The sequence below is a fragment of the Trachypithecus francoisi genome, unplaced genomic scaffold (assembly GCF_009764315.1).
Source record: "Trachypithecus francoisi isolate TF-2019V2 unplaced genomic scaffold, Tfra_2.0 Lachesis_group8, whole genome shotgun sequence".
In the NCBI taxonomy this organism is placed as follows: domain Eukaryota; kingdom Metazoa; phylum Chordata; class Mammalia; order Primates; family Cercopithecidae; genus Trachypithecus; species Trachypithecus francoisi.
The window spans coordinates 84,491,790-84,519,178 of record NW_022681473.1 but is presented as its reverse complement, the minus strand read 5'-3'; the positions used below and the strand labels follow the sequence as shown (position 1 = coordinate 84,519,178).

The window sequence follows — 27,389 nt, the reverse complement described above, 5'->3', positions numbered from 1 at the left end:
CCCTGCAACACTGGTTTGAAGTAGCCAGTGATGAAAAAGTTCCATAAACAAGTGGCTGGAATTGGCTTACATGTAGGGTCTCATCTAGCAGGCAGTAACTAAATGGAAATTTTTATATTAAATCTGGAAAGGTTTGGATCTTGACTCAAGATTACTGACTGTTTCACAGTGTAAATATTTTTAAGTAGAGAAGGGACATACTCAGTCAACACATTTGTTGACTAGATTTGTTACATTAGAAACAATTATGAACTTGGGAACAGGGAACTGAAGGAAGTTTTATGAGCTGAGCCTAGAGAGGAAGGAGAATGAAAAGTGTATAACCAGAATACTAGAAAAAAATAACTTTGTAAGGGGTAGGGGCTGGGAGTGTAAACAAATCACAGCAGTGTTAAGGGGTAGGGGCTGGGAGCATAAACAAATCACTGCAGTTATGTATAAAATGAAAAATCAAAAAAACCCAAATACTTAAAAAAAGAGTAATAAATAAGTTTAGAACAAATATATAAATAATTTATGTAATTATTTAACATGATATTTTAATGAATGGGGCATTATGTAATTCAATAGTTGTTTCTGGAAATAGAATTACAGATGAATTTTTTTTCCATTACATATCTTCATTTTCCAATATGACTTCAACAAATGGTGGAAAGGGAAGGAGTTTTTTTCTTCTTTTTAACTTGGCAGTATTATTTAAATACTTTTTTTTTTTCTTTTTGAGACAGAGTCTCACTCTTTCACTCAGGCTGGAGTGCAGTGGTATGATCTTGGCTCACTGCAACCTCCACCTGCTGGGTTCAAGCGATTCTCCTGCCTCAGCCTACCAAGTAGCTGGGATTACAAGAGTGTGCCACCATGCCTGGCTAAGTTTTGTATTTTTAGTAGAGATAGGGTTTCACCATTTTGGCCAGGCTGGTCTTGAACTCTTGATCTCAAGTGATCGGCCTGCCTTGGCATTCCAAAGTGCTGGGATTACAGGTGTGAACCACCGTGCCTGGCCTAAATAGTTTCCTTTTTTTTAGATCTTACCATAAATTTCCTGGCTCCTTACTGTTTAGTGAACAAGTTCTAGAGAAATGATTAGCTCTACCAAGGTTAGCATAAAAATGTTTGTCTCTGAGTCACAGACTTTCCTTCTGTCATTAATTTACTCACCATTATCTGTATCTGATTTAGTTCTGTTTTTAAAAAATGGGCTAACACATTACGCTGTAGTAAAGGGTTAAGGCTTATAATGTTTGCCTTGAAGTAAATACTCAGTAAACGTGCCTGTGTTTCATCATTATTTCACATATTTAATAAAATAAGCTGAATTAGAAGCCAAATGAATTCTAACTGTGACAAATAAAAATAAGTATAATATTTTCCTTTATTGTTTCCAGGTACTTAGTGAACTTTACCAATAGTCTTTCATTACTTTGGATTAGTTTACAGATAGGCATTAGTACCAATAATAGTAATTACAGGCTATCATATTTTTTGCACACATCTTAAATCCTGAAACAAGCTTGAGTTTCTTCTCCATTCCTCAGACATCAGCAGAAAGAGGTTCCTCCTTAATGGAAAATCTAATTCATCTTATCCTAGAGTTAAACGAAAAAGTGAAAAAATAAGTGTTTTACTTTGGGGAGATGCTCTTTAATCTCACCCATTTTAATCTAAATTTGACTTAACGTTCCCATTTGGGTGAGCAGAATGTAAGAGCCATACCCACGTGATCCCAGTAACCAGAAAAGCCACTACTCAGTTTTCCAAAGTCTCACGACTGAAGCATAGTTTCCAGACAAGGAGCATCAGCATCACCTGGGAGCTGGTTGGAAATGCAGAATCTCAGACCCTACCCCAGACCTACGGCATCAGGTCTGAATTTTATTGAGATACCATGTGATTTGTAGGCACATTCAAGCTTAGCACCAGACCAGACAACGACTTTTTTTTTTTCTTTTTTTCCTGGCTTGTTTTATGGCACAGAATAAGAAGGAAACGATAAAAGTTTTTTTGTCATCAACTATTACCATTTGTTTGTTTGTTTGAGACACAGTCTTGCTCTGTCACCCAGGCTGGAGTGAAGTGGCTCAATCTTGGGTCGCTGCAACCCCCACCTCCCGGGTTCAAGTGACTCTCATTCTTCAGCCTCCCGAGTAGCTGGGACTAGAAGCGTGCATCACCCCACCTGCTAATTTTTGTATTTTTAGTAGAGATGGGGTTTTGCCATGTTGACCAGGCTGGTCTTGAACTCCTGGCCTCAAGTGATCTGCCTGCCTTGGTCTCCCAGAATGCTGGGATTGATAAAAGTAAATGAATAAAACCTGTTAGTGTGATGAAAGCAGTAGACGATTCACAGTCTCTAATGGAAACATGCTTTAGAACTACAGTTGGATGATCATAATTCTAAATTTAAACTTTAAATGATGTGTATTATATGTTGGAAGAGTCCTAACTACCATGATCACATTGTTCATGAGAAAGAGAAAAAAAAAGCACAAATGAATTGTTTAAATTGACCGTGAGGTTTGACTGAAGTTTCTAACTGAAGCATGTTTTATGGGAGAAGTTCCTGGAAAACTCATTGTAAGCCACAGAAGACCTGTCTTTGAAAGTGTTAGTTCCAAGATGTATTTCAAATATATGCAATTTTGCATGATTCACACACTGAAAAGAGTAGGTTGCATTGATTTTCCCTCTATTGTTTGCATTTGGTTTAGTTTAGCGGTCTCAAGTAGAGAAAACGATATACTTTTGAGAGAGCAGGGGAGGTATGTGAGTTAGCAGCAAGAAGATTCTAAACCTAAACAGGCATTTAACATATACTTACTGGTTCATTCATTCATTGGTCATTCTCATGACTAATAGCAATTGAGCACCTACTGTACCAGGCACTGTGCTAAGTGCCAGATACACAGCAGTGAGTAAAAGAGTCCCTGCCTTTATGGAGCTTGTGATAGTGTATTAATTACTACTGACAATTTTAGAAAATTATCTGTGGATTTTGTTCATCTATGATATTTCTGTGCCTAGCATCTTCCTTTTTTCACTGATAACAAGAAAGGTCTAATTCTTGGTTATCAGTCTGACATATAGATTGATCAATTGTGATTGTACAGCAGATAGTAGCAGCTCATATGATACAACAAAAATGCAGCTGGCAACCTAAAGAGGTGAAGCTAAGCTATGTGTCAATAACAGTTATATATTGTAACATGACCACTATAAGGGCTTGGCACCAGCTGGAAGTAAATGGAGGGCCGAGGGCTCCTAGGAATGCAGTGTGGATGAGTAAAAATGAGCAGGAGCCATGAAATGTCTCTTAAATTGTATGGATGAAAGGAATGCAATTATGGTCAAAATGAAACATGAATCTTTTATCATATGTCCCCAATCAATAAATTGGGTAATTTATTGGACTTATATGTCTTTAAATAAAGGAAATTTGTTATTCAATAGGTCTCATAATAGGCATGCAGAAAACCATTCATCTTTAAAACAAATTACTTAGTGAGTTTTCTTGGAATGATCAAATTACCTACGATAAGTGGAACCTAAGAAGTTGAGTGGAAAGTTGAGATAAATAGCTTCCAATAGACAAGTGGCCCAGACTTTAGTTGAATCAACCATTACTTCAGGACACTAGTATCTTTGTGGATTATGAAAGTAGCTGCCTCCCAGATTCCTAAAACCCCGTGTTCCCATATCCCTGGCATTTGTACCTATTTAACCACAACACTACAACTGTTGCTTGTTGCACAGTGACTAGATTCTCTGCCATGATGGCCCAGTAGTCTTGGGCCATAGTCTTGGAACTAAGGGCATAGTGGAAGCCAGATGGACATGGGTTTGTAGTTCTGGCTCCACTACCTCCTAGACATGGGATTGTAGGTAGTGAAGTGTCTCTGTGCCTCAGTTTTCTTACCCAGAAAATGGAGATTACAATCCTCAACTCATATGATCATGTGCATTACATAACGATATAAAACACTTGCTGCCATGCCTGGCACATGATAAATGGTGGCTACTACTACTTTCATTATTATCATTAAACCGAAGTCTTCCTAACTGGTTCCTGTTTGCTACATGAATCCTCTTTAGTAACAAGTTTTGTGTTTGTTTTTTTTTAACCTCTTGTCTCAGTTTCTCAGTGGCTGTATTTTTTCCCTTACTGAGCCCATATCCCAGAGGCTGCATCCCTGGCCTCCTGGGGCCTCTACTCCTGTGTGACACTTTTATTGAGCTCTCATCTCACTTCAGGTTTAATAGACATCCTAGCTCGTGGGCACTTGGCTCAGAGACGCAGTAGTGTCTAGTGGTTGAATGCATGGACTTTGGAGACAGACTGCTTTGGTTCAAATCCCAGCATTTCTACTCTTCTACTTGCTAGCCGAGCAACCCAGGGTAAATTATTTCACCTCCCTGTGCCTCAGTTTCCTTATCTGTGAAATGAATTATACTTGTTTCATGTAATTGTTGTAGACATTAGATAGAATATTATATACTATTGTGTGTGCATATATTATATAATATATAAATATATAATACATAAATATTATATATAATATATACATAGTATATAATACATAAATATTATATACTATGTAATTATATAATATATAAATATTATATAATATATAAATATTAGATATAACATATAAATATATACTATATACATATATGGTATATATACATACATATATAGTATATATGTATATCATATATAATATATCTTATATGAATATTATATACTATATAAATACTATCTATAATACATAAATATTATTATACATACATATTATATAATATATAAATACTATATATAATTTATAAAGATATACTACACAAATATTATATAATATATAATACATATATGATATATAAAATATATAATATATAAATACTATATACTATACAAATATCTAATATATAAATACTATATACTATACAAATACTATATACTATATAAATACTATATAATATATAAATAGTATATACTATATAAATAGTATATAATGTATAAATAGTATATACTATATAAATATCATATAATGTATATTATATATTAAATACTATTTATATAGTATTATTAATGTATATTATATTAATAATATAATATTAATTTATTATATAATGTATGTTATATAATATAGAAATATTATATATCATATATAATATATTATGTATTATATCAACATAATATATAATATATTAATTACAAATTATATAATTATATTATATAATATGTAAATTACAAATTATATAATTATATAATTATAATATATACTTATATTATTATATATTATAATTAATATATAATCTCACTCTGTCACCCAGACTGAAGTGCAGTGGTGCGATCTTGGCTCACTGCAACCTTTGCCTCCCAGGTTCAAGGAATTCTTCTGCCTCAGTCTCCCAAGTAGCTGGGATTACAGATGCGTGCCACCATGCCCGGCTAATTTTTGTATTTTTAGTAGAGATGGGTTTTCACCATGTTTGGCCAGGCTGATCTCGAATTCCTGACCTCAGGTAATCTGCCCATCTTGGCCTCCTAAAGTACTGGGATTACAGGTGTGAGCCACTGTGGCCAGCCTATTATTGTATATATTAAGAATCTAGAATAAGCAATGCTATATAGCATTGCTATTATGATTCATATCTTGGTTGAGTACCAAGCTTGAATTTTATCTACTTCTCCCTTTTGACCCAGGGTAATCTCCCAATTGTAGGTCTATTTTAAGGACTTATGTACCTAGCTGCATGACCCTAGATTATCTGGACACTGTGCTTCCATATGAAGACCTCTGTCTTCCCCACATCCTGCTTCAAATGTTCCTGGCAGACACTGGCTATGACAGTGAGGAATGAGTAATATTTTGTTCCAAAGTTTATGTCTGCTGAGGAACAACGGTATCCTGGGCCCAGTCTGGTGGCCTCATTCCTGGAATAAGGTGAAACTAAGAGAGCCAAGCAAAGTAGCTGCCATGTTCTTCCTTCATTCTCTCATTTCCCTTTCCTCATTTCCACTGGGAAACAATGATCCTCTATCTAGAAGAAAAGACAGTGCAGGATTCCTCTTCACAAAGGCTGACTGTGTGCTAGAAAGTCTTGTGTAGATAGAAAGTAAAGAAAAAAGTCATGAGTGTAACCCAGAGGATGAACTTCTGTTGTATCCATGGGGGTAAACTGGTTGGATGAATTGTTACAGTTTGAGTTCCATAATGACATAATATGGCCAAACTAAAAGCAACCCAAGAGAAACAAGTCAAAGGAAGGTTGAATTCTGATTGAGATCTTTAAACAGAGCATATACCACTTGTCTGTAAACTGCAAAGTCCCCGCAGGGGCTTCAGTGGAAGTCAAGGGCATCAGGGTCTTACTTCTCAGTCCTCCGTGCCTGGAATAGTACTTGGCTTGTGGCAATAAACTGTTTCTGCTCGGCAGTCCTGGCTTCAAGCCTTCTACAGGGAGATTCCTTTTAATGCTCCAAATCCCTTCCAGGGCCACTGTCAATATTTTTTAAAGCAAGAAAATAATTATTAGCATATTCTCTTTTTAGCACAGTATTTTAAAGTTTTTAATTGGTGATTTTTAAAATTTATTTGGGTGTGGGTTTATTTGGTTTGACTAATCATACCACCCAAATCTTTATCATTTGTTTAACCTTTTATTCCATTTCATTCATTCAACCATTCTCTATGCAATTAAACCTCTACAGTGCTCTTAGATCATTTAACTTACCCCTAAACTAATAGATAATAGAAACATCCATAACAAAACAGAGAAGGATCAGGAATAAATAACAGTTAATAAATAGAATTCATTTAGTCAACTTTATCTGGTTCTGATTTAATTACTACAGTAAGAGAAAATATTTCCAAAGATAAAAGGACCAAAAATCACTACATTAATTCATCCAATAGATCCAAGAATCCTCTAAAAGCCACAAACTAGATGCTGTTTAATCTCCCCTTGAAAAAGAGCAACAATAAACTCACTAGATCCTATGTTTTAAAAATCATTGCAAAATACCTGGAAAGTGATGTTTGCCCATTGATAATTACAGTTCCTGGACCCGGATGCCTTTCAATAAGGTTTAGCAAAGATTTGCACTTGGTTGTCCTCCATATGCTAAAATCACCTGGTTACGTTTTGAGACTCAGCAAACAAGGACGTGGTGAATGTCCACTGCGTACAAAACTGCAACCCAAGTCTAGTAAGTTGGTGAATTTGGGTGAGTTGCCGTAAGTTGTTTTTCGCATTTCTAAGGCTGCAAATATTAATGCCAAACATTCTTCATAGATCCAAGGCTGCCCACTGGCATCCTCACCGATATCTGATCCCTCTCTAAAGAGTTCCATAGCAAGTAATTACTAGCAGCATAGTCTCTGGATTCAGAGGAGATCTGGGTTTTGATCTTAGTTCTACCATCTATCAGTTATTTGATTTTGACCAAGTTATGTAACCCACTATGTCTTAATTTCCTCATTTTTGAAACAGGGATGATAATATCTACTTGAAGGATTATTGTAGGATTTAGATGAGGTGGCTGTAAAGTGCTTTGTACTCAATAAATGATAGCTTTTTTTTTTACAGGGAGAATGATTTTACTATCCAAGCATGGACTAAGATTCCGTGACTGGAGGTACAGTCATTGAACTGACTTGCCAAGCTGTATGTCAATACCTGCCTCTCCTTTTCCACTCCTGAGTAGAGTAGCTGAAGTTATCTGTCAAGATTAGTTTCTCTCTCTTCAAAGACCTTCAAGGACGATTCCACAATCTCCTATTTAATACCTTAGAAAGTTTAAGCTGTACCTTCTATCTAACCTAAATCTTCCCCTGCCATGCAAGCCAGTTTCCTCTTCTATCCTGTTCAGAGATACAAAAAGGCTGCTCCCGAACTGAAGGAGATAGAGACACAAACAACCCTTCAAAAAATCCATGAATCCAGGAGCTGGTTTTTTTGAAAGATCAACAAAATTGATAGACCACTAGCAAGACTAATAAAGAAGAAAAGAGAGAAGAATCAAGTAGATGTAACAAAAAATGATAAAGGGATATCACCACCAATCCCACAGAAATACAAACTACCATCAGAGAATACTATAAACACCTGTACGCAAATAAACTAGAAAATCTAGAAGAAATGAGTAAATTCCTGGACACATACACCCTCCCAAGACTAAACCAGGAAGAAATTGAATCCCTGAATAGACCAATAACAGGTTCTGAAATTGAAGCAATAATTAATAGCTTACCAACCAAAAAAAGTCCAGGACCAGACGGATTCACAGCTGAATTCTACCAGAGGTACAAAGAGGAGCTGATTCCACTCCTTCTGAAACTATTTCAATCAATAGAAAAAGAGGGAATCCTCCCTAATTCATTTTATGAGGCCAATATCATCCTGATACCAAAGCCTGGCAGAGACACAACAACAACAAAAAAGAGAATCTTAGACCAATCTCCTTGATGAACTTCAATGCAAAATCCTCAATAAAATACTGGCAAACCAAATCCAGCAGCACATCAAAAAGCTTATCCACCACGATCAAGTTGGCTTCATCCCTGGGATGCAAGGCTGGTTCAACATACACAAATCAATAAATGTAATCCATCATATAAACAGAACCAAAGACAAAAACCACATGATTATCTCAGTAGATGCAGAAAAGGCCTTTGACAAAATTCAACAGCCCTCCATGCTAAAACCTCTCAATAAACTAGGTATTGATGGGACGTATCTCAAAATAATAAGAGCTATGTATGACAAACCCACAGCCAATATCATACTGAATGGGCAAAAACTGGAAGCATTCTCTTTGACAACTGGCACAAGACAGGGATACTCTCTGTCACCACTCCTATTCAACATAGTGTTGAAAGTTCTGGCCAGGGCAATCAGGCAAGAGAAAGAAACAAAGGGTATTCAGTTAGGAAAAGAGAAAGTCAAATTATCCCTGTTTGCAGATGACATGATTGTATATTTAGAAAACCCCATCGTCTCAGCCCAAAATCTCCTTAAGCTGATAAGCAACCTCAGCAAAGTCTCAGGATACAAAATCAATGTGCAAAAATCACAAGCATTCCAAACAGAGATCCAAATCATGAATGAACTCCCATTCACAATTGCTTCAAAGAGAATAAAATACCTAGGAATCCAACTTACAAGGGATGTGAAGGACCTCTTCAAGGAAAACTACAAACCACTGCTCAGCGAAATAAAAGAGGACACAAAAAAGTGGAAGAACACTCCATGCTCATGGATAGGAAGAATCAATATCGTGAAAATGGCCATACTGTCCAAGGTAATTTATAGATTCAATGCCATCCCCATAAAGCTACCAATAACTTTCTTCACAGAATTGGAAAAAAACTACTTTAAAGTTCATATGGAACCAAAAAACAGCCTACATTGCCAAGAAAATCCTAAGCCAAAAGAAAAAAGCTGGAGGCATCACGCTACCTGACTTCAATCTATACTACAAGGCTACAGTAACCAAAATAGCATGGTACTGGTACCAAAACGGAGATCTAGACCAATGGAACAGAATAGAGCCCTCGGAATTAATACCACACATCTACAACCATCTGATCTTTGACAAACCCGATAATAACAAGAAATGGGGAAAGGATTCCCTATTTAATAAATGGTGCTGGGAAAACTGGCTAGCCATATGTAGAAAGCTAAAACTGGATCCCTTCCTTACACCTTACACAAAAATCAATTCAAGATGGACTAAAGACTTAAATGTTAGACCTCAAACCATAAAAACCCTAGAAGAAAACCTAGGCAATACCATTCAGGACATAGGCATGGGCAAGGACTTCATGACTAAAACACCAAAAGCAATGGCAACAAAAAGCAAAATTGACAAATGGGATCTAATTAAACTAAAGAGCTTTTGCACAGCAAAAGAAACTACCATCAGAGTGAACAGGAAACCTACAGAATGGGAGAAAATTTTTACAATCTACCCATCTGACAAAGGGCTACTATCCAGAATCTACAAAGAACTTAAATTTACAAGAAAAAATCAAACAACCCCATCAAAAAGTGGGTGAAGGATATGAACAGACACTTCTTAAAAGAAGACATTTATGCAGCCAACAGACACATGAAAAAATGCTCATCATCACTGGCCGTCGGAGAAATGCAAATCAAAACCACAATGAGATATCATTTCACACCAGTTAGAATGGCAATCATTAAAAAGTCAGGAAGCAACAGGTATGGAGAGGATGTGGAGAAAATAGGAACGCTTTTACACTGTTGGTGGGACTGTAAACTAGTTCAACTATTGTGGAAGACAGTGTGGCAATTCCCCAAGGATCTAGAACTAGAAATACCATTTGACCCAGCCACCCCATTACTGGGCATATACCCAAAGGATTATAAATCATGCTGCTATAAAGACACAAGCACACGTATGTTTATTGTGGCACTATTCACAATAGCAAAGACTTGGAACCAACCCAAATGTCCATCAAGGATAGACTGGATTAAAAAAATGTGGCACATATACACCATGGAATACTATGCAGCCGTAAAAAAGGATGAGTTCATGTCCTTCATAGGGACATGGATGAAGCTGGAAACCATCATTCTGAGCAAACTATCACAAGGACAGAAAACCAAATACTGTATGTTGTCACTCATATGTGGGAACTGAACAATGAGAACATGTGGACACAGGGTGGGGAACATCAAACACCAGGGCCTGCTGGGGGTAGGGGAAGGGGGGAGGGATAGCATTAGGAGACATACCTAATGTAAATGAGTTAACGGGCACAGCACACCAACATGGCACATGTATGCATATGTAACAAACCTGCATGTGTGCACATGTACCCTTCAACTTAAAGTAAAATAATAATTTAAAAAAAGAAAAAAAGAAAAGAAAAGGGCTGCTCCCCAGCCTCTGGACAATAAACTGTAAAACTTAGTAGCCCATGACATTTATTTAATACCCCCAGTGCCTGATACCCTGTGGGAGACCAAGGAAATAGATTTGGACTTGTGGTTGACACTTTGTGAAGATCCAGTATGTGGAAAGCAGTATAAAATCAGGAAGCAGAACCGTGCAGACAAATCACATCAAATTAGATGGAAGAACTGTATTAGTTAAAGTGTAAGTGTGCTCTTTCACATGCAATCACAAGAATGTCATAGAGAAAAACACCTGAAATATAAATGCAGATGCCCAGAAATGCATTAGAAACTCTCAAAGCAAAATATGGTTATGCATAAATATTTGCTATATTCAGGGATAATGGTTGCGGGAAAAAAATAATAGCCCTTCATACATGTGAAGTGATGTTTGGGTGAAGAAGTTCCAGAAGGTGATATATTTGACTGGATAAAAGCGGGTCTAGAAAAAAACGTGGATGCTCTCTGAGGCAGCTGCTTCTTTTAAGAGAAACTTAACTCCCTCAGCTCAGGGCATGTGCATTCCAGAAGGAGGAAGGCAGAGAAAGCCAGAAAGGCTTCAAGTGTTGACTCCTCTCAACTGAAAAAGAAAAGGGCAGCAGGCACAAAGGGAGAAGCTAGAAAAAAAGAATCAAATCTGTTCTTGAGGCTCAGAATCCTCTAGAGATTCCTCTTCTCTCTTCCCTTCTCATGCTTCCAACACTTTCCACTCAGAAACCTTTATAGGTGTATTTTTATACTGAATTTTAAAATGACTAAACCATGCCTTTATGCCCAAAATTTTAGCCAGTAGGACCTGGCCTGGTTTTATAGGGAAGATAAGCTCACACTTTAAAAATATTTGAGTTCCCTTCAGCTCTCTCTGGACTGTAAATAATGAACATTGGAGCTTGAAAAGCCAGTTTAGAGCCATATCATCTGTACTTCTCTTGTGCAAACAAGGTCAGAGATTTGACTAGAGAAAGAAAAATATAAGTACTTTTAATTTATGTCTGGTGACTCCTAGGCTCTATAATTGTCTCGACATGCCTTTGGTGTCTAGCAAATTCCTCCTATATTGTAGGTGCAGAAAACATTTTAATTGAATGAAATAATGAATAACTCGTGTCTAGTAAATTCCTCCTGTATTGTAGGTGCAGAAAACATTTTAATTGAATGAAATAATGAAATATATCCACACTTGCTTGGCAACATTTTGCACTTTCTAAGCTTGTACTTAATGTAGTAAATAAACTGGATTCAAAATTAAGTTTCCATGTATTAAGGCACATGTAGAACTCATTAATGTATTTGGCAATACACTTCTGAAATTCATTGGAAAAGGAAGTGTTGTGTAAGGGGAAAATTAATAAGTTTATTAATCAAATTTTTCATGACTACTATAACCTTTGTAGGTTTTAGCCAGAAAAATACAAAAGCCCTTGCAACTTGAAAACATTAAATTAATACATCACTTTGTTTCTGCAAAGTCCTTTATAGAGTAGAAATGCAGAAATAGTTTTAAAATAAACAATACAATAAATGCACTAGTTCCATAATGAATGTCTCACAAGCCTACATTTTTCTTTTCTTTCTTTCTTTCTTTTTTTTTTTTTTTTCTTGAGACAGAGTCTTGCTCTGTTGTCCAAGCTGAAGTGCAGTGGTGAGATCTCAGCTCACTGCAACATTCGCCTCCTGGGTTCAAGCAATTCTCCTGCCTCAGCCTGGAGAGTAGCTGGGACCATAGGCGCACGCTACCAGGCCTGGCTAATTTTTGTATTTTTAGTAGAGACGAGGTTTCACCATGTTGCCTGGGCTGGTTTCAAACTCCTGACCTCATGTGATCGGCCCACCTCGGCCTCCCAAATTGTTGGGATTACAGGCATTAGCCACTGCGCTCAGCCAATTCTACATTTTTGTTTTTGAAAAGTTGTAAGGAAAGGAAAATCTTCAGGAAATCACTGAGAATATATGAATGATGGACATTAGCTAAATTCTTCCTTATCCAGAAAGTTCTATAAGTTGCCCAAATTCCATTTTATCTGATTAAAAGGGCTGATGAGAAAATTACACTCCTATTTTTTTTTTTCACTATGAGGTTAACCTTTTCAAGTAGACCCAGGTTCTTTGTCCTTATCTGATAGGAATGTGGAAAGCCTCTGAAATCTGTTTTACCTCAAATTTGAACCTGGAGGCTAAACTGAAACTGAACTTAGAGAAAACGAGCAACATTTCTTTTTTTTTTTTTTTTAACTGAATAGTTAAAATTTGCTACTAAATCAATTTCAAATCTCTGTTCTTCTCCGAAGGCATAATCTTATGTTTTAAAGAGAGATGGAAGAACCCAATGACTAAGAGCAACAACATTAGCTTCTGACAAATCTGCATCCAGGTATCAGTGTGACATTGGACAAGTCACCCCCTGAGCCTCAACTTCAAGTTCTTCAAAATGTGAATTAAAACAGCATATATCTCGCTGGTTATTGCAAGAATTAAAAGAGATTATTTGCAAAAAATGTATCATGTGCAGAAGAAACTCTGTAAATGATAACCATTATCACTATTATTACCACCATAATTCCCAACATCAACATCATCATATAAAAAGACATCCCTACCTCTCACCCTGGCATCCAGTGTTTCTAACTCAGCCCATGTATCACTGCATCAAGAGCCTACAAGGAATCAAAAGTCCACAGAAGGGAGGACAAGAGGCCTGTCAGCCCATTATTTCTATTGTCACTAATGGCATTTCCTAGACCCAAGTATAGAGTGCAAAGTATCAACCATGTAAGACACCTTGTCCATTTCAGTGTCTTCACAGCCCTTATTAGCTGTAGTCACAATAAGACCACAAGAACAAGTAGGACAGCTCATTCAGATAAGAGCCCCAGTCTGAACAACTCTTTCTCCTGAGTCTCGCTAGCTATGCAACCAATGGTATTCCCAAAGAAATATAATGTTCATTCTGTTCAACATCCATAAAACTCAACTTCTGAACCTTTTGATTTTTTTTTTACCAATTTCATTCAACCAAAGGAGAAGAGAAAAAACACAGAAATAACCACACAGCTTCTGGGTACTTCCATAATTGTCACTGTCAACTCATTCAAAAATAAAACATGCTATAATTTAAGTTGTTTACCTCCAGGACAGATGGCGCTCTTAATAGACTCTTCAATAAGTTCACCTATGCTTTGCTACATAGCCCAGTATTGCAGTATTTTATCTATAGTTAAGGAAAATCCAGTCTGGACTCTTACCGAAGTCTCACCTTCAACAATCAATTACTTTGTTGTAAGAGTATGTGGAGTTGATTGTCTTAAAATTCAAACAAACCCAGCTAATTCATACATAGCTACAAATATGCTTTGATCCATGCATATATGTTGGGGTCCCTAGAATTTGGACAGGCTTGGGAATATCTGCAAAATACTATGTAGTGTTTATCCAAAGTCACAAATTCAAATATACATAGGAAGAGGCCAGGCCAGTAATATAAGTAAAGCTGGTCAGGGTTAAGAAATAATTGGTTCTCCCTGTCTTTCCCTTTTTTACTACTTTTGATGAAGGCATCATACAAGAGAAACAATTTTTTCTATTTCTACAATGAGAAGAAAAAACCTGCAGTGGGCATGTGAACATACATAACTTGTGATGTTTCCCACTGGAGTAGGGAACTTGGTGTAGGATGCTGAACAGTGGAGTGGGCAGGTCAGCATGGGGCATTGTAACCCAACCCCAGCCACTGTTGCCTGATGCAAATGGTGCCTTGGTGTTGTCAAATCATCCTTTATCCTCCCTGCTCCATCACCACTCAAGAAAATCTAGACATCTAGATTTGTATATAAAATTTCTAATTTTAAAATATTCACAACTGGTTCAGATATTTAAAAAATATACTGCAGGGCAAATAAATATGTCTGCAAGGTGAACTTGGCATATGGGTCAATATTTTGGGATCTTGAGCCAAACTAAGGTACCTCTCACAGTCTAATTAGATGTGGAACATGGTGGTCTGGTGTGGAGATAGGGGATGGCTCTGTGGTTTTGCATTTGGACCTTAGGCCATGCTATTCATTGGGATGGGTGATATAGGGGAAGCAGCAAGTCGGGGAGAGGTGTGAGTTTTTTGTGTGTTTTTGTTTATTTGTTTGTTTGTTTGTTTTGAGACGGAGTTTCACTCTGTCTCCCAGGCTGGAGTGCAGTGGCAGAGCTCGGCTTATAGCAAGCTCTCCAGTTCACGCCATTCTCCTGCCTCAGCCTCCCGAGTAGCTGGCACTACAGGCACCCGCCACCGCACCCGGCTAATTTTTTTTGTATGTTTAGTAGAGACAGGGTTTCACCGTGTTAGCCAGGATGGTCTCAATCTCCTGACCTCATGATCCGCCCGTCTCAGCCTCCCAAAGTGCTGGGATTACAGGCATTAGCCACCGTGACCGTCCCAGAGGTGTGAGTTTTGTTTTGGTCATGTTGGGCCTGAGTTATCTTATGACTTATGGGACATCCAGGAAAAGAAGTTTACCTGCAGGGACACATTTCAGAGGCATCCTAGAGAGGCCATAGTGGAAAGTCTGAGAAAATCCCAGGAAACCTAATGGAACAAGATTACAAGACTGTCGGAAACATTCTGATAAACATCAAGATTTGGAGAATGGAGTGAATAAAAAGAGCGCTTAAGAGAGGGTGAGAAAGAAGTAGAGGGAGAACCAGGACAGTTAAGTATCATGGAATTTGAGAAAGGAACAAGGTTGAAGGAGAGAGCCATCAACTATGTCAAATGTTGCAGAAAGCTCAAGCCACCTAGAGGCAGAACAGTATCCACTGCATTTAGCCATAATGTGTCACCAGAGACACATAGTGAGTAGAAAGTCTGTGGAATTGGGGGTCAGATCTGAATTTGGATCTGGTTCTGCTACTTAATGCATTACCTTGGGCAAGTTAAAAACCTCTCAAAATCTCAGTTTACTCATCCTAAGATGGGGATCAGAATATCAATATCATATAGCTTTGTGAGGATTTGGGGTAAGCAAAATTAAGCCCCTATCCTCAGATAGCTTGTGTTCTAGTGGGACAGATAGCCAAAAAAGAAGTATGTAAAGAAAGATGGATGCTCCTTGACTTGCAATGGAGTTACATCCTGAAAAACCTATCGTAAGTTGAAAAAAAATTCTAAGTAGAAAATGCATTTCATACACCTAACCTACCAAACATCATAGCTTGGCCTAGCCTACCTTAAACATGCTCAGAACACTTACATTAGAATGGCTAACTAGAAGCTGCGGCTCATGGCTACTGCCCAGCATTGCAAACGAGTGTCATACGGCATATCACTAGCCCAGGAAAAAAGCAACTTTCACACCATCACGTTGAAAAATCATTAAGTTGGACCGCAATAAGTTGGGGACTGTCTGCATAAAATTTCAGGTAGCAATAGAAAACAGGAGAAAGAAGAAAGCAGTATAAGGGATTAGAAGGTGACTTGGAGGACAGTTTCTATTTTGACCTGGTGGAGTGGAAAGGCCTCTCTGAGAAGACGGCATATGCAGTTGAAGCCTGAATGAAGAGAGAGGAAGACATCTGAATGTCTGGGTGACATTTAAATGTCCCGAGGGGTAAAAATGGGTTTGGCATGTTCCAGAATGTCAAGAAAGCCTGTGTGGTTAATTAAAGTGGAGTGGGAAAGTATAGGAGATGAGATCAGAGAAGTGACCTGGCCATAGAAGCATGAAATCTAGTCTCAGAATAATAAAAAGCCATCAGACAGCTTTAAGCATGGAGGTGACATGTAACGATTTATGTTTGTAAAAGATCCCTCTGGTTTCAGTGCAGAGAATTAACAGTAGCAGGGGCAGTAATAGAGGCTGTTATAGGATGCTATTGCCGGGCCTGCAAAAGGTGACAGGGGCTTGGCAACGGTGCTGGTGGGGGATTTAGGATATATACTGAATTCAACAGAATTGGCTGATAGACTGGATATGGAGTTTGAGGAACTGACTTCTAGGTGTTTGGTGGTACCATCTCATGATATGGGAAAGACTTATGGGTTTTTAAAAGCCTGGAGGTAGAGAATAAGAGTTCTGTTCTGGACATCTTAAGGCTGAGAGGCCTATTCGACATCCAAGTGGAGAATCAAGTAGGTTTTGGGATTTAAAGGGAAAAGTATAGGGTAGAAATAAAAACTGCTGGAGTCATTAGCCCAATAGGGCTAGATCTCCCAAGGTGTGAGGGTAGGTAGAGAAAAGAGCCTGTGACTGAGCCCTCTAAATTATACAGGCTAGGAGGAGGGAGAGCCAGCAAAGAAAATGGAGAAAGAATAGCTAAAGAGGTAGGAGCAAAACCAGGAAATTGGAGCATTGTGACCTACAGGCCAAGCTAAGAAAGTGTTTTTTTTTTTTTTTTTTTTTTTTGAGACGGAGTCTTGCTCTGTCACCCAGCCTGGAGTGCAGTGGCCGGATCTCAGCTCACTGCAAGCTCCGCCTCCCGGGTTCCCGCCATTCTCCTGCCTCAGCCTCCCGAGTAGCTGGGACTACAGGCGCCACCACCTCGCCCGGCTAGTTTTTTGTATTTTTTAGTAGAGACGGGGTTTCACCGTGTTAGCCAGGATGGTCTCGATCTCCTGACCTCATGATCCGCCCGTCTCGGCCTCCCAAAGTGCTGGGATTACAGGCTTGAGCCACCGCGCCCGGCCAAGAAAGTGTTTTTGGAGGGAAGGAGAAAACAACTACATCAGACGTTACAGAGAGGTTGAGTATGTTGGAGGGATAATTGGATCTGACCTTCAAAAGGAAGGCTATTAGCAATCCTGGGAAAGAACAGTTTCCCTGGACCCATGGGAGCAAACGCTTAATTAGAATAGGTGAAGTAGCAAAGGAGAAGTAAAGGGATGGAGAAAATGGTTAACATGTACTTACATTTAAAAATAGCAGCTATAGGAACCACACAATTCTCTAAAAGTCTTATGCAAAATTCTGCATGTATGTAACAAGACGTGTCTTCCAGGAAAAGAAGCCATAGCTGTCATCAGATATATAAAGGAGGGGTCACTGCAAACTGAACTAGAAGCAAAGGTTCTCTAGACTCTGAGGCTGGGCTGAAAGAGTGTGGCACCCTCTCTAGATGCTAATTCCCTATTCTGGCCAATGGTATGTGGCTTCTAGCCATGATATATATTTTAAAAATAGCAGGATTTCCCACAAGTATATAATTTTAAAACCCAAATTTACAGAATCTATTCTCAGCATTGAAAGATTTTTCTAGGCTAAAATAGTACCTCTGTGCCACCTCTAGTGAATGTTATTTTACAAAGCAGCCCAGACAGTCTTCATTTTTATATAAAGGATATTTGAAAACATCGCTTAGGAAAATGAATTTTTATAAACCAAATGATACATCCTATTCACTCAGACTGTCTCACAATCTAATGTATCCAATAAGAATAATACAACATCAGCCAGTGTATAAACTAGCTTTTATATAGATTTTTAAAACAATGAAGATGAATCCAAAATATAACAGTATAGACTTAGAAAAAAATGTTAAACACCAGGAAAATAGTACACGTAGGCAAGGCTTCCCAGCTGAAATCTAGTAGGTCATTCTGCATCCATTCGTTTAATTCAAAATAGACTTTAAAAGTTTCCTTGAAGATATTATGGGAGCAAATTTCAACATTTTATTGGTCTCTCCTTTTATAAGAATAGGTCATACGAGAAGACCCAAAGGAGTTTCTATGTCTGCTTTAGAAATGTAAAGTTGGGTCGGGCGTGGTGGCTCACACCTGTAATCCCAGCACATTGGGAGGCCAAGGCGGGCGGATCACTAGGTCAGGAGTTCAAGACCAACCTGACCAACATGGTGAAACCCCATCTCTACTAAAACTACAAAAATTAGCTGGGCGTGGTGGTGTGTGCCTGTAATCTCAGCTACTCAGGAGAATGAGGCAGAAGAATCGCTTGAATCCAGGAGGCGGAGGTTGCAGTGAGCAGAGATCATGCCACTGTACTCCAGCCTGGGTGACAGAGCGAGACTCCGTTCAAAAAAAAAAAAAAAAGTACAGTGGGCACAACATACATCATGTAATCTGAAATGATGGACTTCTGGTCCTGCAGCCTCTCTCTTAGGAATCCTTAGTGAATTGAGACCTCACTTGCAGGTTGACCAACAATTCTCCATAAAAAATGGCAAGGTCTCTTAATGAAGGAGTCTATGCAATGCAATAGTTTTGTTATTTCTTCTAGCAACTGCTGATACCCAAGAGTGTCACAATAAAAATCTGATGATTGGGAGAGCATGAAATATACATCTAGTAATCGTTGAGAAGGAACCATGAAAATGAAGGGTGTCAGCAGTTTCAAACTAACATCTGGGATTCTGGAGCTCCTAGAGCATCTCTTGCACACATGAACGATCAATAAGAGCTACCAATGCTCAGATCCTCTATGGGATGAAATCTTTGAATGATTTGACCATGTAAATGACTTAGGTTCTGCAAAGTCAGTGATTTGTAAAGTCGGGTACTGGACCAACAGCATCAATATCATCTGGTAATGTTGTAGAAATCCAAATTCTTGGGCCTCACTGCAGACCTACTGAGCCAGATATGCCAGGGGTGGTGCCCAGCAATCTGCTTTTAGTGAGCTCCCAGGTAATTCTGTTGAAAATCTAAAGTTTGGAAACCACTGTTACTTGTCATACATATATTGATAAAGATTAAAGATATTATTGTGTTTTTCAGGCACTTGGAAAGCATTGTACATGTCATTAAATAGAAATAACTCCACCGGCCGGGCGCGGTGGCTCAAGCCTGTAATCCCAGCACTTTGGGAGGCCGAGACGGGCGGATCACGAGGTCAGAAGATCGAGACCATCCTGGCTAACATGGTGAAACCCCGTCTCTACTAAAAATACAAAAAAACTAGCCGGGCGACGTGGCGGGCGCCTGTAGTCCCAGCTACTCGGGAGGCTGAGGCAGGAGAATGGCGTGAACCCGGGAGGCGGAGCTTGCAGTGAGCTGAGATCCGGCCACTGCACTCCAGCCTGGGCGGCAGAGCGAGACTCCGTCTCCAAAAAAAAAAAAAAAAAAAAGAATAACTCCACCAAGAAAGTGGGACAGCAAAGTATATATCGATATCTACTTCATTTTTTTGCTTGTTTGTTTGATATGGAGTCTCGCTCTGTCGCCCAGGCTGGAGTGCAGTACCACAATCTCCGCTTACTGCAAGCTCCGCCTCCAGGTTCACACCATTCTCCTGTGTCAGCCTCCCGAGTAGCTGGGACTACAGGCGCCCACCACCACGCCTGGCTAATTTTTTGTATTGTTAGCAGAAATGGGGTTTCACGGTTTTAGCCAGGACAGTCTCGATCTCCTGACCTGTGATCCACCCACCTTGGCCTCCCAAAGTGCTGGGATTACAGGCGTGAGCCACTGCACCCAGCCTATTTTTTTTTTCTAGATATGAAGGTTTATTGGACATAAGCAAATTAATTATAAACTAGTTCAAGAACTTTCCAAAAACCTATTTTTACTTCAATAGTATGGTTTTATAATAAAATACTCTGTCATCAAATAGGCAATTTCATATTCATTTCACAAATATACTTCATTTGTCACTGAGATTACCTGCAGCTGGATTTTTAATGTGGCATTCATCTCTCTTAATATAAAGTTCTTCTTCCAGTACTTCCTTAATTCTCTTATGTGGCTCACAATATAAAAATTTCTTCCCTATAAAGGCATTAACAAAATCAATTACTTAGTATAAATTCTGCCCAATCTTCTAGCCATTATATCTACATGATAACAATTTTTAAAAAGAAAACATGTTATTCCATACAAATATCAGACAATTTGCCCTGAAGGCTCTATCTTGAAAAGATCTCTTCCATGGGAACTTTAGGTTCTTTTGGGACTTCACGTTTTCATGTAATTCCTGAACTTGCAGGGTAAGTTTCAGGTACCTCTTTTAGGTGTTAGGAAGAAATATATAAAGTTTTCTCATTAGCTTCAAGAAAACTTGCACTCATTTATTCAATGAACTCTTATTAAAGACCTACTCTGTGACAAGCATTTGGCTAGAGGCTGAAGACAGAGCAATGAATAAGACAGATGTGTGTATGGAGCTTACAATCCAGGTACAGGAGACAGAACAAAATCTCAGCATTTTTAAATCATCATTTTAAAAGACTGAAATTGAATTGTAGTAGTGAACCACTTATGGACATAGGACTTTTCCCTGGCTTCTAAATCTGGACCTATAGGACATGACTACTACAGTCAAGGACTGAACTGTTTGTTCTAAACACCGTAGCTACATTTCTTCTAAACACCGTAGCTACATTTCTTCTGCTCAGTCCAGATGTCAGAACTCCAGAGAAACAAAAGAGCTCTGTGCTATTGGGCCTACCCATATCTGCAATCTCTTCTGTCAGCCTCTCTCTCTTGCTCTCTGAGCTCCAGCCACATGGCCCTTCTGCTCATTCGTACCTTTGCACATGCTGTTTTTGCTACCTGAGCTGCCTTTCTCCTGGTTTTGCCTATATAACTTCTACTCAGATTTTAGGTCTTGCCTTAAACATTAGTTCTTTAGGGAAACTTTCCCTTACTCCACAATCTGGAAAGGACTTTTTATCATGGCACCCTCATTTATTTTTCATTTTACTTACTGCATTTTGGATACAGCTTCATTTCTTTATATACAATTATTTGTGTAGCTATTCATTTAATATCTATCTTCTTTACCAGATCACAAACCCCATAAGGGCAGGCATGTTGTCTCTTCAGTTCATCAGAGTCTTAGAACAGAGCTTGGTGTAATAATAAATGCTCAACAAATGTGTGTTCAGTTAGAACTAAGCACTGTCAAATTGGAGCTCTAACTAAAGACTGCTCGGCGTGCATGTCTGTCAATGCAGTTATACGGTAACTGTGAATGTCAGTGAACCGACAGTTCTAATCTCAGTACCCAAAAGCTCAATTCAAGGAACCATTGAAAACCTAAACAACTGAGTACTTTAGTTGTTTATGATTTGATTTTAAACTCTCATATATATGGGCAGGTATCTCATCTTTTCCAGACTAATCAATAAACAACACAAGTGAGTCAATTTAATGGGGATGCAGACTGGCACAAATGGGGCAAGAGATCTGCTGCTTCCGGCAGTGATCCCAGGTCATTCCCAGTCATGAAGACCCAGACACACCCTCAGACATGAAAAAGTTAGAATTACATACTTTCAGGGTCTCATTCTTGTTTCCCCAAAGTTGGAAATCATATGAATAAAATATGGGAACAGCATTACTGAAGCCTAACTTTGGTTTAATCTGTTAAATCATGATCTTCAGACAGAAAAAGGGTTCACAAACTTGGCTAGGAAGAAAACTAAGCCTATAACAGAACAACAGAAAGGAAAAGATCACCTGCTGTCAGTTTAGATCTCCTGATAAATTTCAGTCCTGCTGCTAGGAAAATGTACAGAAGAAATCACTAAAGGTGATTTGAAGAATTGTGGTAATTGGGAGAGTACTAAGGAGCTAGTAGGAGCAAATATCTCCTGCTCGGGAGAAGAAAGGAAAGGAGGGGAGAAAAAGGGAGGGGAGAGGAGAGAGAACTTTCAGGCAGAAAAAGTTTTCACAAACTTGGCTAGGAAGGAAGGGAGAGGAGAGGAAAGGAAAAAGGGAAGGAAAGGAGAAAGGAGAAAAGAAAGGAAAGGAAAGGGGAAAGGAAAGGGGAAAGGAAAGAGGAAAGGAAAAAGGAAAGAAAAGGAGAAAGGGAAAGAAAAGGAAGGGAAAGAAAATAAAAAAAAAAAGAAAAAAGGAAGGAAGGGAAAGAGAGAAAGAAAATTCTACAAACTCTAACATAGCAGTTTGATGTTGATCTTTACTAGCATTTTGAGTGGATTGGTCGATAGATGTCTTGTTTATATAGACATGAGGAGCTGTGATCACTGAGAAGGATAACTAAGAACAATGTTATTCCAGAATTTCTTTTGAAACAATAATTACTCCAGGTTTTTGGGATTCTTTGTTGTTGTTGTTTGTTTGCTGAGAGCTAATAGCAATTGCATCTTACATATATTACTATTTCCCTTTCTCACAATGACCTATGGGCAAGTATAATTATTGCTGTTTTATAGTTGAGAAAGTAGCTTCCTTAAGTCATAAAACTAAAATCATGAAAATGAGAAGCCACACCTACCTGAGTCTCCCAAGCTCCTAGGGTTATTAAAAATTGTTTATAGTTTATTACAACCCATAGTTACAGATCCACTGCACTCTACTAATCAGTTCATACCTAGAATACAGGTTTCAGTGATTTGATACACTGGAGATTGTTGGAAGAAGTGGCCAGCCAGCCAGGTTAGAGCACTACAAGTGATCTTAAAGGTGACATTGGCCAGGCACGGTGACTCATGCTTGTAATCCCTGAATTTTGGAAGGCTGAGGTGGACGGATCACTTGAGGTCAGCAGTCCAAGACCAGCCTGGCCAACATGATGAAACCCCATCTCTACTAAAAATACAACAATTAGCCAGGTGTGATGGTGCGTGCCTGTTGTCCCAGCTACCTGGGAGGCTGAGGCAAAAGAATTGCTTGAACCCGGGAGGGGGAAGTTGCAGTGAGCCAAGATTGTGCCACTGCACTCCAGCCTGGGCGACAGAGTGAGGCTCCATCTCCAAAAAAAAAAAAAAAAAAAAAAAAAAAAAAAAGGCAAAAATTAAATAAATAAATAAAATAAAGGTGACTTTAAGTCTATGAAAGATTTGGTTGGTGGTTGAATAGCCGCCTTTATATAATTCAAGGATGTTTACATGGGAAACAACCACACTTCGTGTTTGAGAGCAGGCCTGTGATTAGGGAGTAGAAGCTGTAGAGAGACTGAAGACTTTTCCAATAATTAGAGACATTTGAAAATTGACTGAGTACTTTGTGCTTGTGCAAACAGCCTGTCTCTACTTAGGCTGAGCCCCTAAAAGGAGGTTCTGAGGGAGACTGAGGCAGGAACTCTTTCATTTTCCCACCCCAACTTTGTGAGCTTGTGAAAGTTTGGACATCTGCCTTAAGTCATTAGTCCTTTCCCTGAAACTTGTCCAATGCCTGGCATGTAGTAAAGACTCAACATATGTTAAATTGATGAGTGAATGTTAATCCCACCTTTTACTCCTAGAGCCACAGGACTAAAGAAACTTAGATACTAGCATGTTTAATGGAGAAGTTTCCTGATAGAATTTGAAGTAGGAGGCGGGGCGCAGTGGCTCATGCCTGTAATCCCAGCAATTTGGGAGGCTGAGGCAAGCGGATCACTCGAGGCCAGGAGTTGAAGACCAGCCTGGCCAACATGGCGATACCCTGTCTCTACTAAAAATATGAAAAAACTAGCAGGGCATGGTGGTGTGTGCATGTAATCTCGGCTACTCAGGAGGCTGGTGCACGAGAATTGCTTGAACCCAGGAGGTGGAGTTGCAGTGAGCCCAGATCATGCCACTGCACTCCAGCCTGGCAACAGAGCTGTCTAAAAATAATAATAATCATAATGATTTTAAGTAGAAGTAAAGAATCTCCATTACCCAAATATACTGAATTTATTAAATATATCTAAGCAAGGCCTCTGCATGCTGCTGATAATAACACAAGGAATGATGTTTCATAGTCATACTGGAGCTGATGCCTAGGGAAGAGGCCCCTTTCACCAGGAGGCCATGGTTCTGTAACTCCTTGATGAGGTCTCTGGGGAGGAGAGTGTGTGGTCCACCAAAGGAGGTGCTTCAGCCCAACCCTCTCTCCTGGGGCCCGCCAGCGCAGAGGAACCGTGGAGAACCCCAGTCTGCTCTCTAGAAAGGCAATCAAGGAGGCGCTGCAGAAGGGCTGGAAACTACTCTGTTCCTCTGGTCTATTATTCTCACCATCATTCCTTAGCACCTACTCAAGACCTGGGGGTGCAAGACGCTGTGAAATATCTGTTAATTCATGAAACAGTATGGGTGAGTAACAACCTGGCTAGGGCCCAAATTACAGCCACTTCCACTGTGGCTGTGGGCCAGAACTGTCTTTATCTATTTGAATATTGTGTGTTTGGCAGGGCAGAGAGCAAAGAACAGTGCGTTAAAATGTGACCCATAATTATAAGATTCTAAAAGGATTGGGTAGTTGTAGACAGAGAGTCCAAGAGATGGAAATTAAAAGTGATTTAAGTATTTCGCCTGCACTGACTGACTGACTGTGGCAAGTCACTTTCTTCCCTCTGGTCTAGATCTCAATTTCCTCATCTGTAAAATGAAATAACTGGCAAAATGAGCTGCGTGTTTCTAAGGGTGTATACGCATGCATACATACACACACATATACATATACAAATGCATGTATAACATGGTATACACATAAATGTGTGTGTATGCGCGCGTGTGTGTTTTAATTCCTTTCAGAATAATGCAACTACTGATTAAATCGGAGCTGATGTCCAGACCCTGGGTTCAGGTAGGCTATCGGGAAGGACGGCTTGGAAAGATGAACCGATGCTTTCTGCCACAGTGCCATCATCTCCGGCTCTGCCAAAAGCAGTAGCTCCACCTCCCCTGCCCCAAACCTTCTCAGCCAGTTCCACTGCGGTTTCCCCCAGCTGCCCCATCACTCGTTCTCCACGCCCCTCCTCCCAGTAGCGTCCGCGGCGGGAGGTGAACTCACACTGCTGGCCGTGCTCTAGTGGGCCGCGGCCGGGCTCCCCTCGCGCCTCGCACCCCAGCCCTGCTGGCGGCGGAGGCTGCTCCTCTTCGCGACCCGCCTCGGGCGCCACCGCTGCGGTCACCACCACTGCCTCCTCGCCTGTCATGCCGCAGCCGTCTTCTGAGAGCCCCGAGCACAGTTTCCTTCTCAGCTCAGTCGCCGGCCGCCCGGCACGCGAGGCGTCTCGGGTTGCCATAGTGACTGCCGATTCTCCCCGCCCCTAGGGCCTTCCGAGGCCCTAGGTATCCCGCGCGCCAAAAAAGGTGCTGAAGTTATGGGGCTGGGGTTATTATTACCATTGACCAAAGCAAAGGACTTTCCATTAATTTCTCGTTAATTTCTCACACGAGCTCGGCAAGAGAGGCTTTACTATTCCCAGATACAGAATCCGAGATTCAGAAAAAGCGAAGGAAACTGCATGAGGCCTCATAGCGAGGAAGCGGCACCGTTAGAATGTGGACTCAGAAGTCTGGTCCCAAAGCCTACAGAACAGATCACTGCCCAGAACAGAAAAGTTAGAAGTGGAACTGGTGTGCAGTTGAGTACAAGGCACCGTCGCTGCTTTCATGCAGCCTTGCGCCTGTCACATCCCGCTCCCTGCTACACACACGCAACGTGATTGAATAAGTAAATGCTGATGAATCCCAACTTTCACGTTGTAAATTATTACTATTATTAAGCAAATTGTAGTTTCCAAGCTCTTTTGTATTCACAAAACTAATAAACTAATAAGTAACTTTACAGATGAAATCAAATTCAGCAAATTTTAATATGAAGAGCAAGTAGAAAAATTCAGGGTTTTATTTGGAGCATAAGGTTGCTTTTGCCTTGGTTTTGGTTTTGCAGTCCTTAAAAAATGGATTATGTTGTGGTGTTAATTTTATGAAAGTTGAATGTGCATTGTTTTATAGTATTAAATCGTTCTACAGGGCTTGCAACCAAATACAGGAGACCTCCTCTGTCTCCACTGTACCCCAGAGCCAAACACTTTTAATACCAAATCCTTATATTGCTGCTTTTTATGTTTTTCAATTTTAGATATCATGTTGATTTTCATACTCCCTGTGTCACATATACTTATTGCTCCTTTATACTACTATTATAGATAAATTGAAATTTTGACTAGAGTAATATTTAATGTTTACATTACTATCACAATTGTATTAGGCTAGTCTTGCATTGTTATTTACTTGAAACGGGGTAATTTATAAAGAAAAAAGATTTAATTGGCTCACAGTTCTGCAGGCTTTACAGGAAGCACGATACTGGCATCTGCTTGGCTTCTGGTGAAGCCTCCAGAAGCTTACAATCATGGTGGAAGGCAAAGGAGGAACAGGCAGCTCACATAGCAAAAGCAGGAGATCGCGCTCTCTCTCTCTCTCTCTCTCTCTCTGTAGAGAGATATCTATCTATATTTTATATATAGAGAGAGGCAATTAAAAGGTTGTGTGGAAAGGTTGTATTCCTTTTTTTATATCTCTGTATCTTTGCACTATTTTCTGAGAGATTTTTCTTAACAGGAGTTTGAATTTCAAACTGCTCCCCAGTACCCACAGTGTTTCTCCAGGCAGTTCAGGCACTCCTCATTCATTTAATACATATTTATTGAATGACTTTGTGTCAGGAGCTATTATATGTGCTAAGGATGTAACCATGAGCAAAACATACAAAAATCCCTGCCCTTATGTAGTTGAGCTCACATTCTGCATAAGATTTGATTTGAACAGAGTTGTTGATGTGTGTGTATGTGTGTGTATAACTTTTACCTAAT

The 27,389-nt window shown here is 39.4% G+C and overlaps 1 protein-coding gene across 2 annotated transcripts; it reads right to left on the bottom strand.

Annotated features, from left to right (window-relative positions):
• Positions 1-956: 956 nt before the first annotated feature.
• On the bottom strand, positions 957-26,111 carry CUNH11orf97 (chromosome unknown C11orf97 homolog). 2 transcript variants are annotated; one of them, XM_033208189.1, is made up of 4 exons: positions 25,580-26,111; positions 20,522-20,626; positions 6,369-6,494; positions 957-1,813 (listed from the first exon to the last, which is right to left on the bottom strand). In XM_033208189.1, the coding sequence occupies exons 1-4, from the start codon at positions 25,812-25,814 to the stop codon at positions 1,803-1,805; spliced, it is 477 nt and encodes a 158-aa protein (XP_033064080.1). In that variant the 5' UTR covers positions 25,815-26,111; the 3' UTR covers positions 957-1,802. The 2 variants fall into 2 exon arrangements, with proteins under 2 accessions (XP_033064080.1, XP_033064081.1); XM_033208190.1 differs by having other exon boundaries at positions 1,355-1,586; positions 25,580-26,105.
• Between the last annotated feature and the right edge of the window lie 1,278 nt (positions 26,112-27,389).

Excerpts from the sequence above, each read along its gene's own strand:
- CUNH11orf97 (XM_033208189.1), bottom strand. The coding sequence starts at position 25,814 with ATGGCAACCCGAGACGCCTCGCGTGCCGGGCGGCCGGCGACTGAGCTG. Across the intron at positions 20,627-25,579 it reads ACTAGAGCACGGCCAGCAGT|GGAAGAAATTTTTATATTGT; the intron begins GTGAGTTCACCT and ends ATGCCTTTATAG. Across the intron at positions 6,495-20,521 it reads CATTAAAAATCCAGCTGCAG|TGGCCCTGGAAGGGATTTGG; the intron begins GTAATCTCAGTG and ends AAATATTGACAG.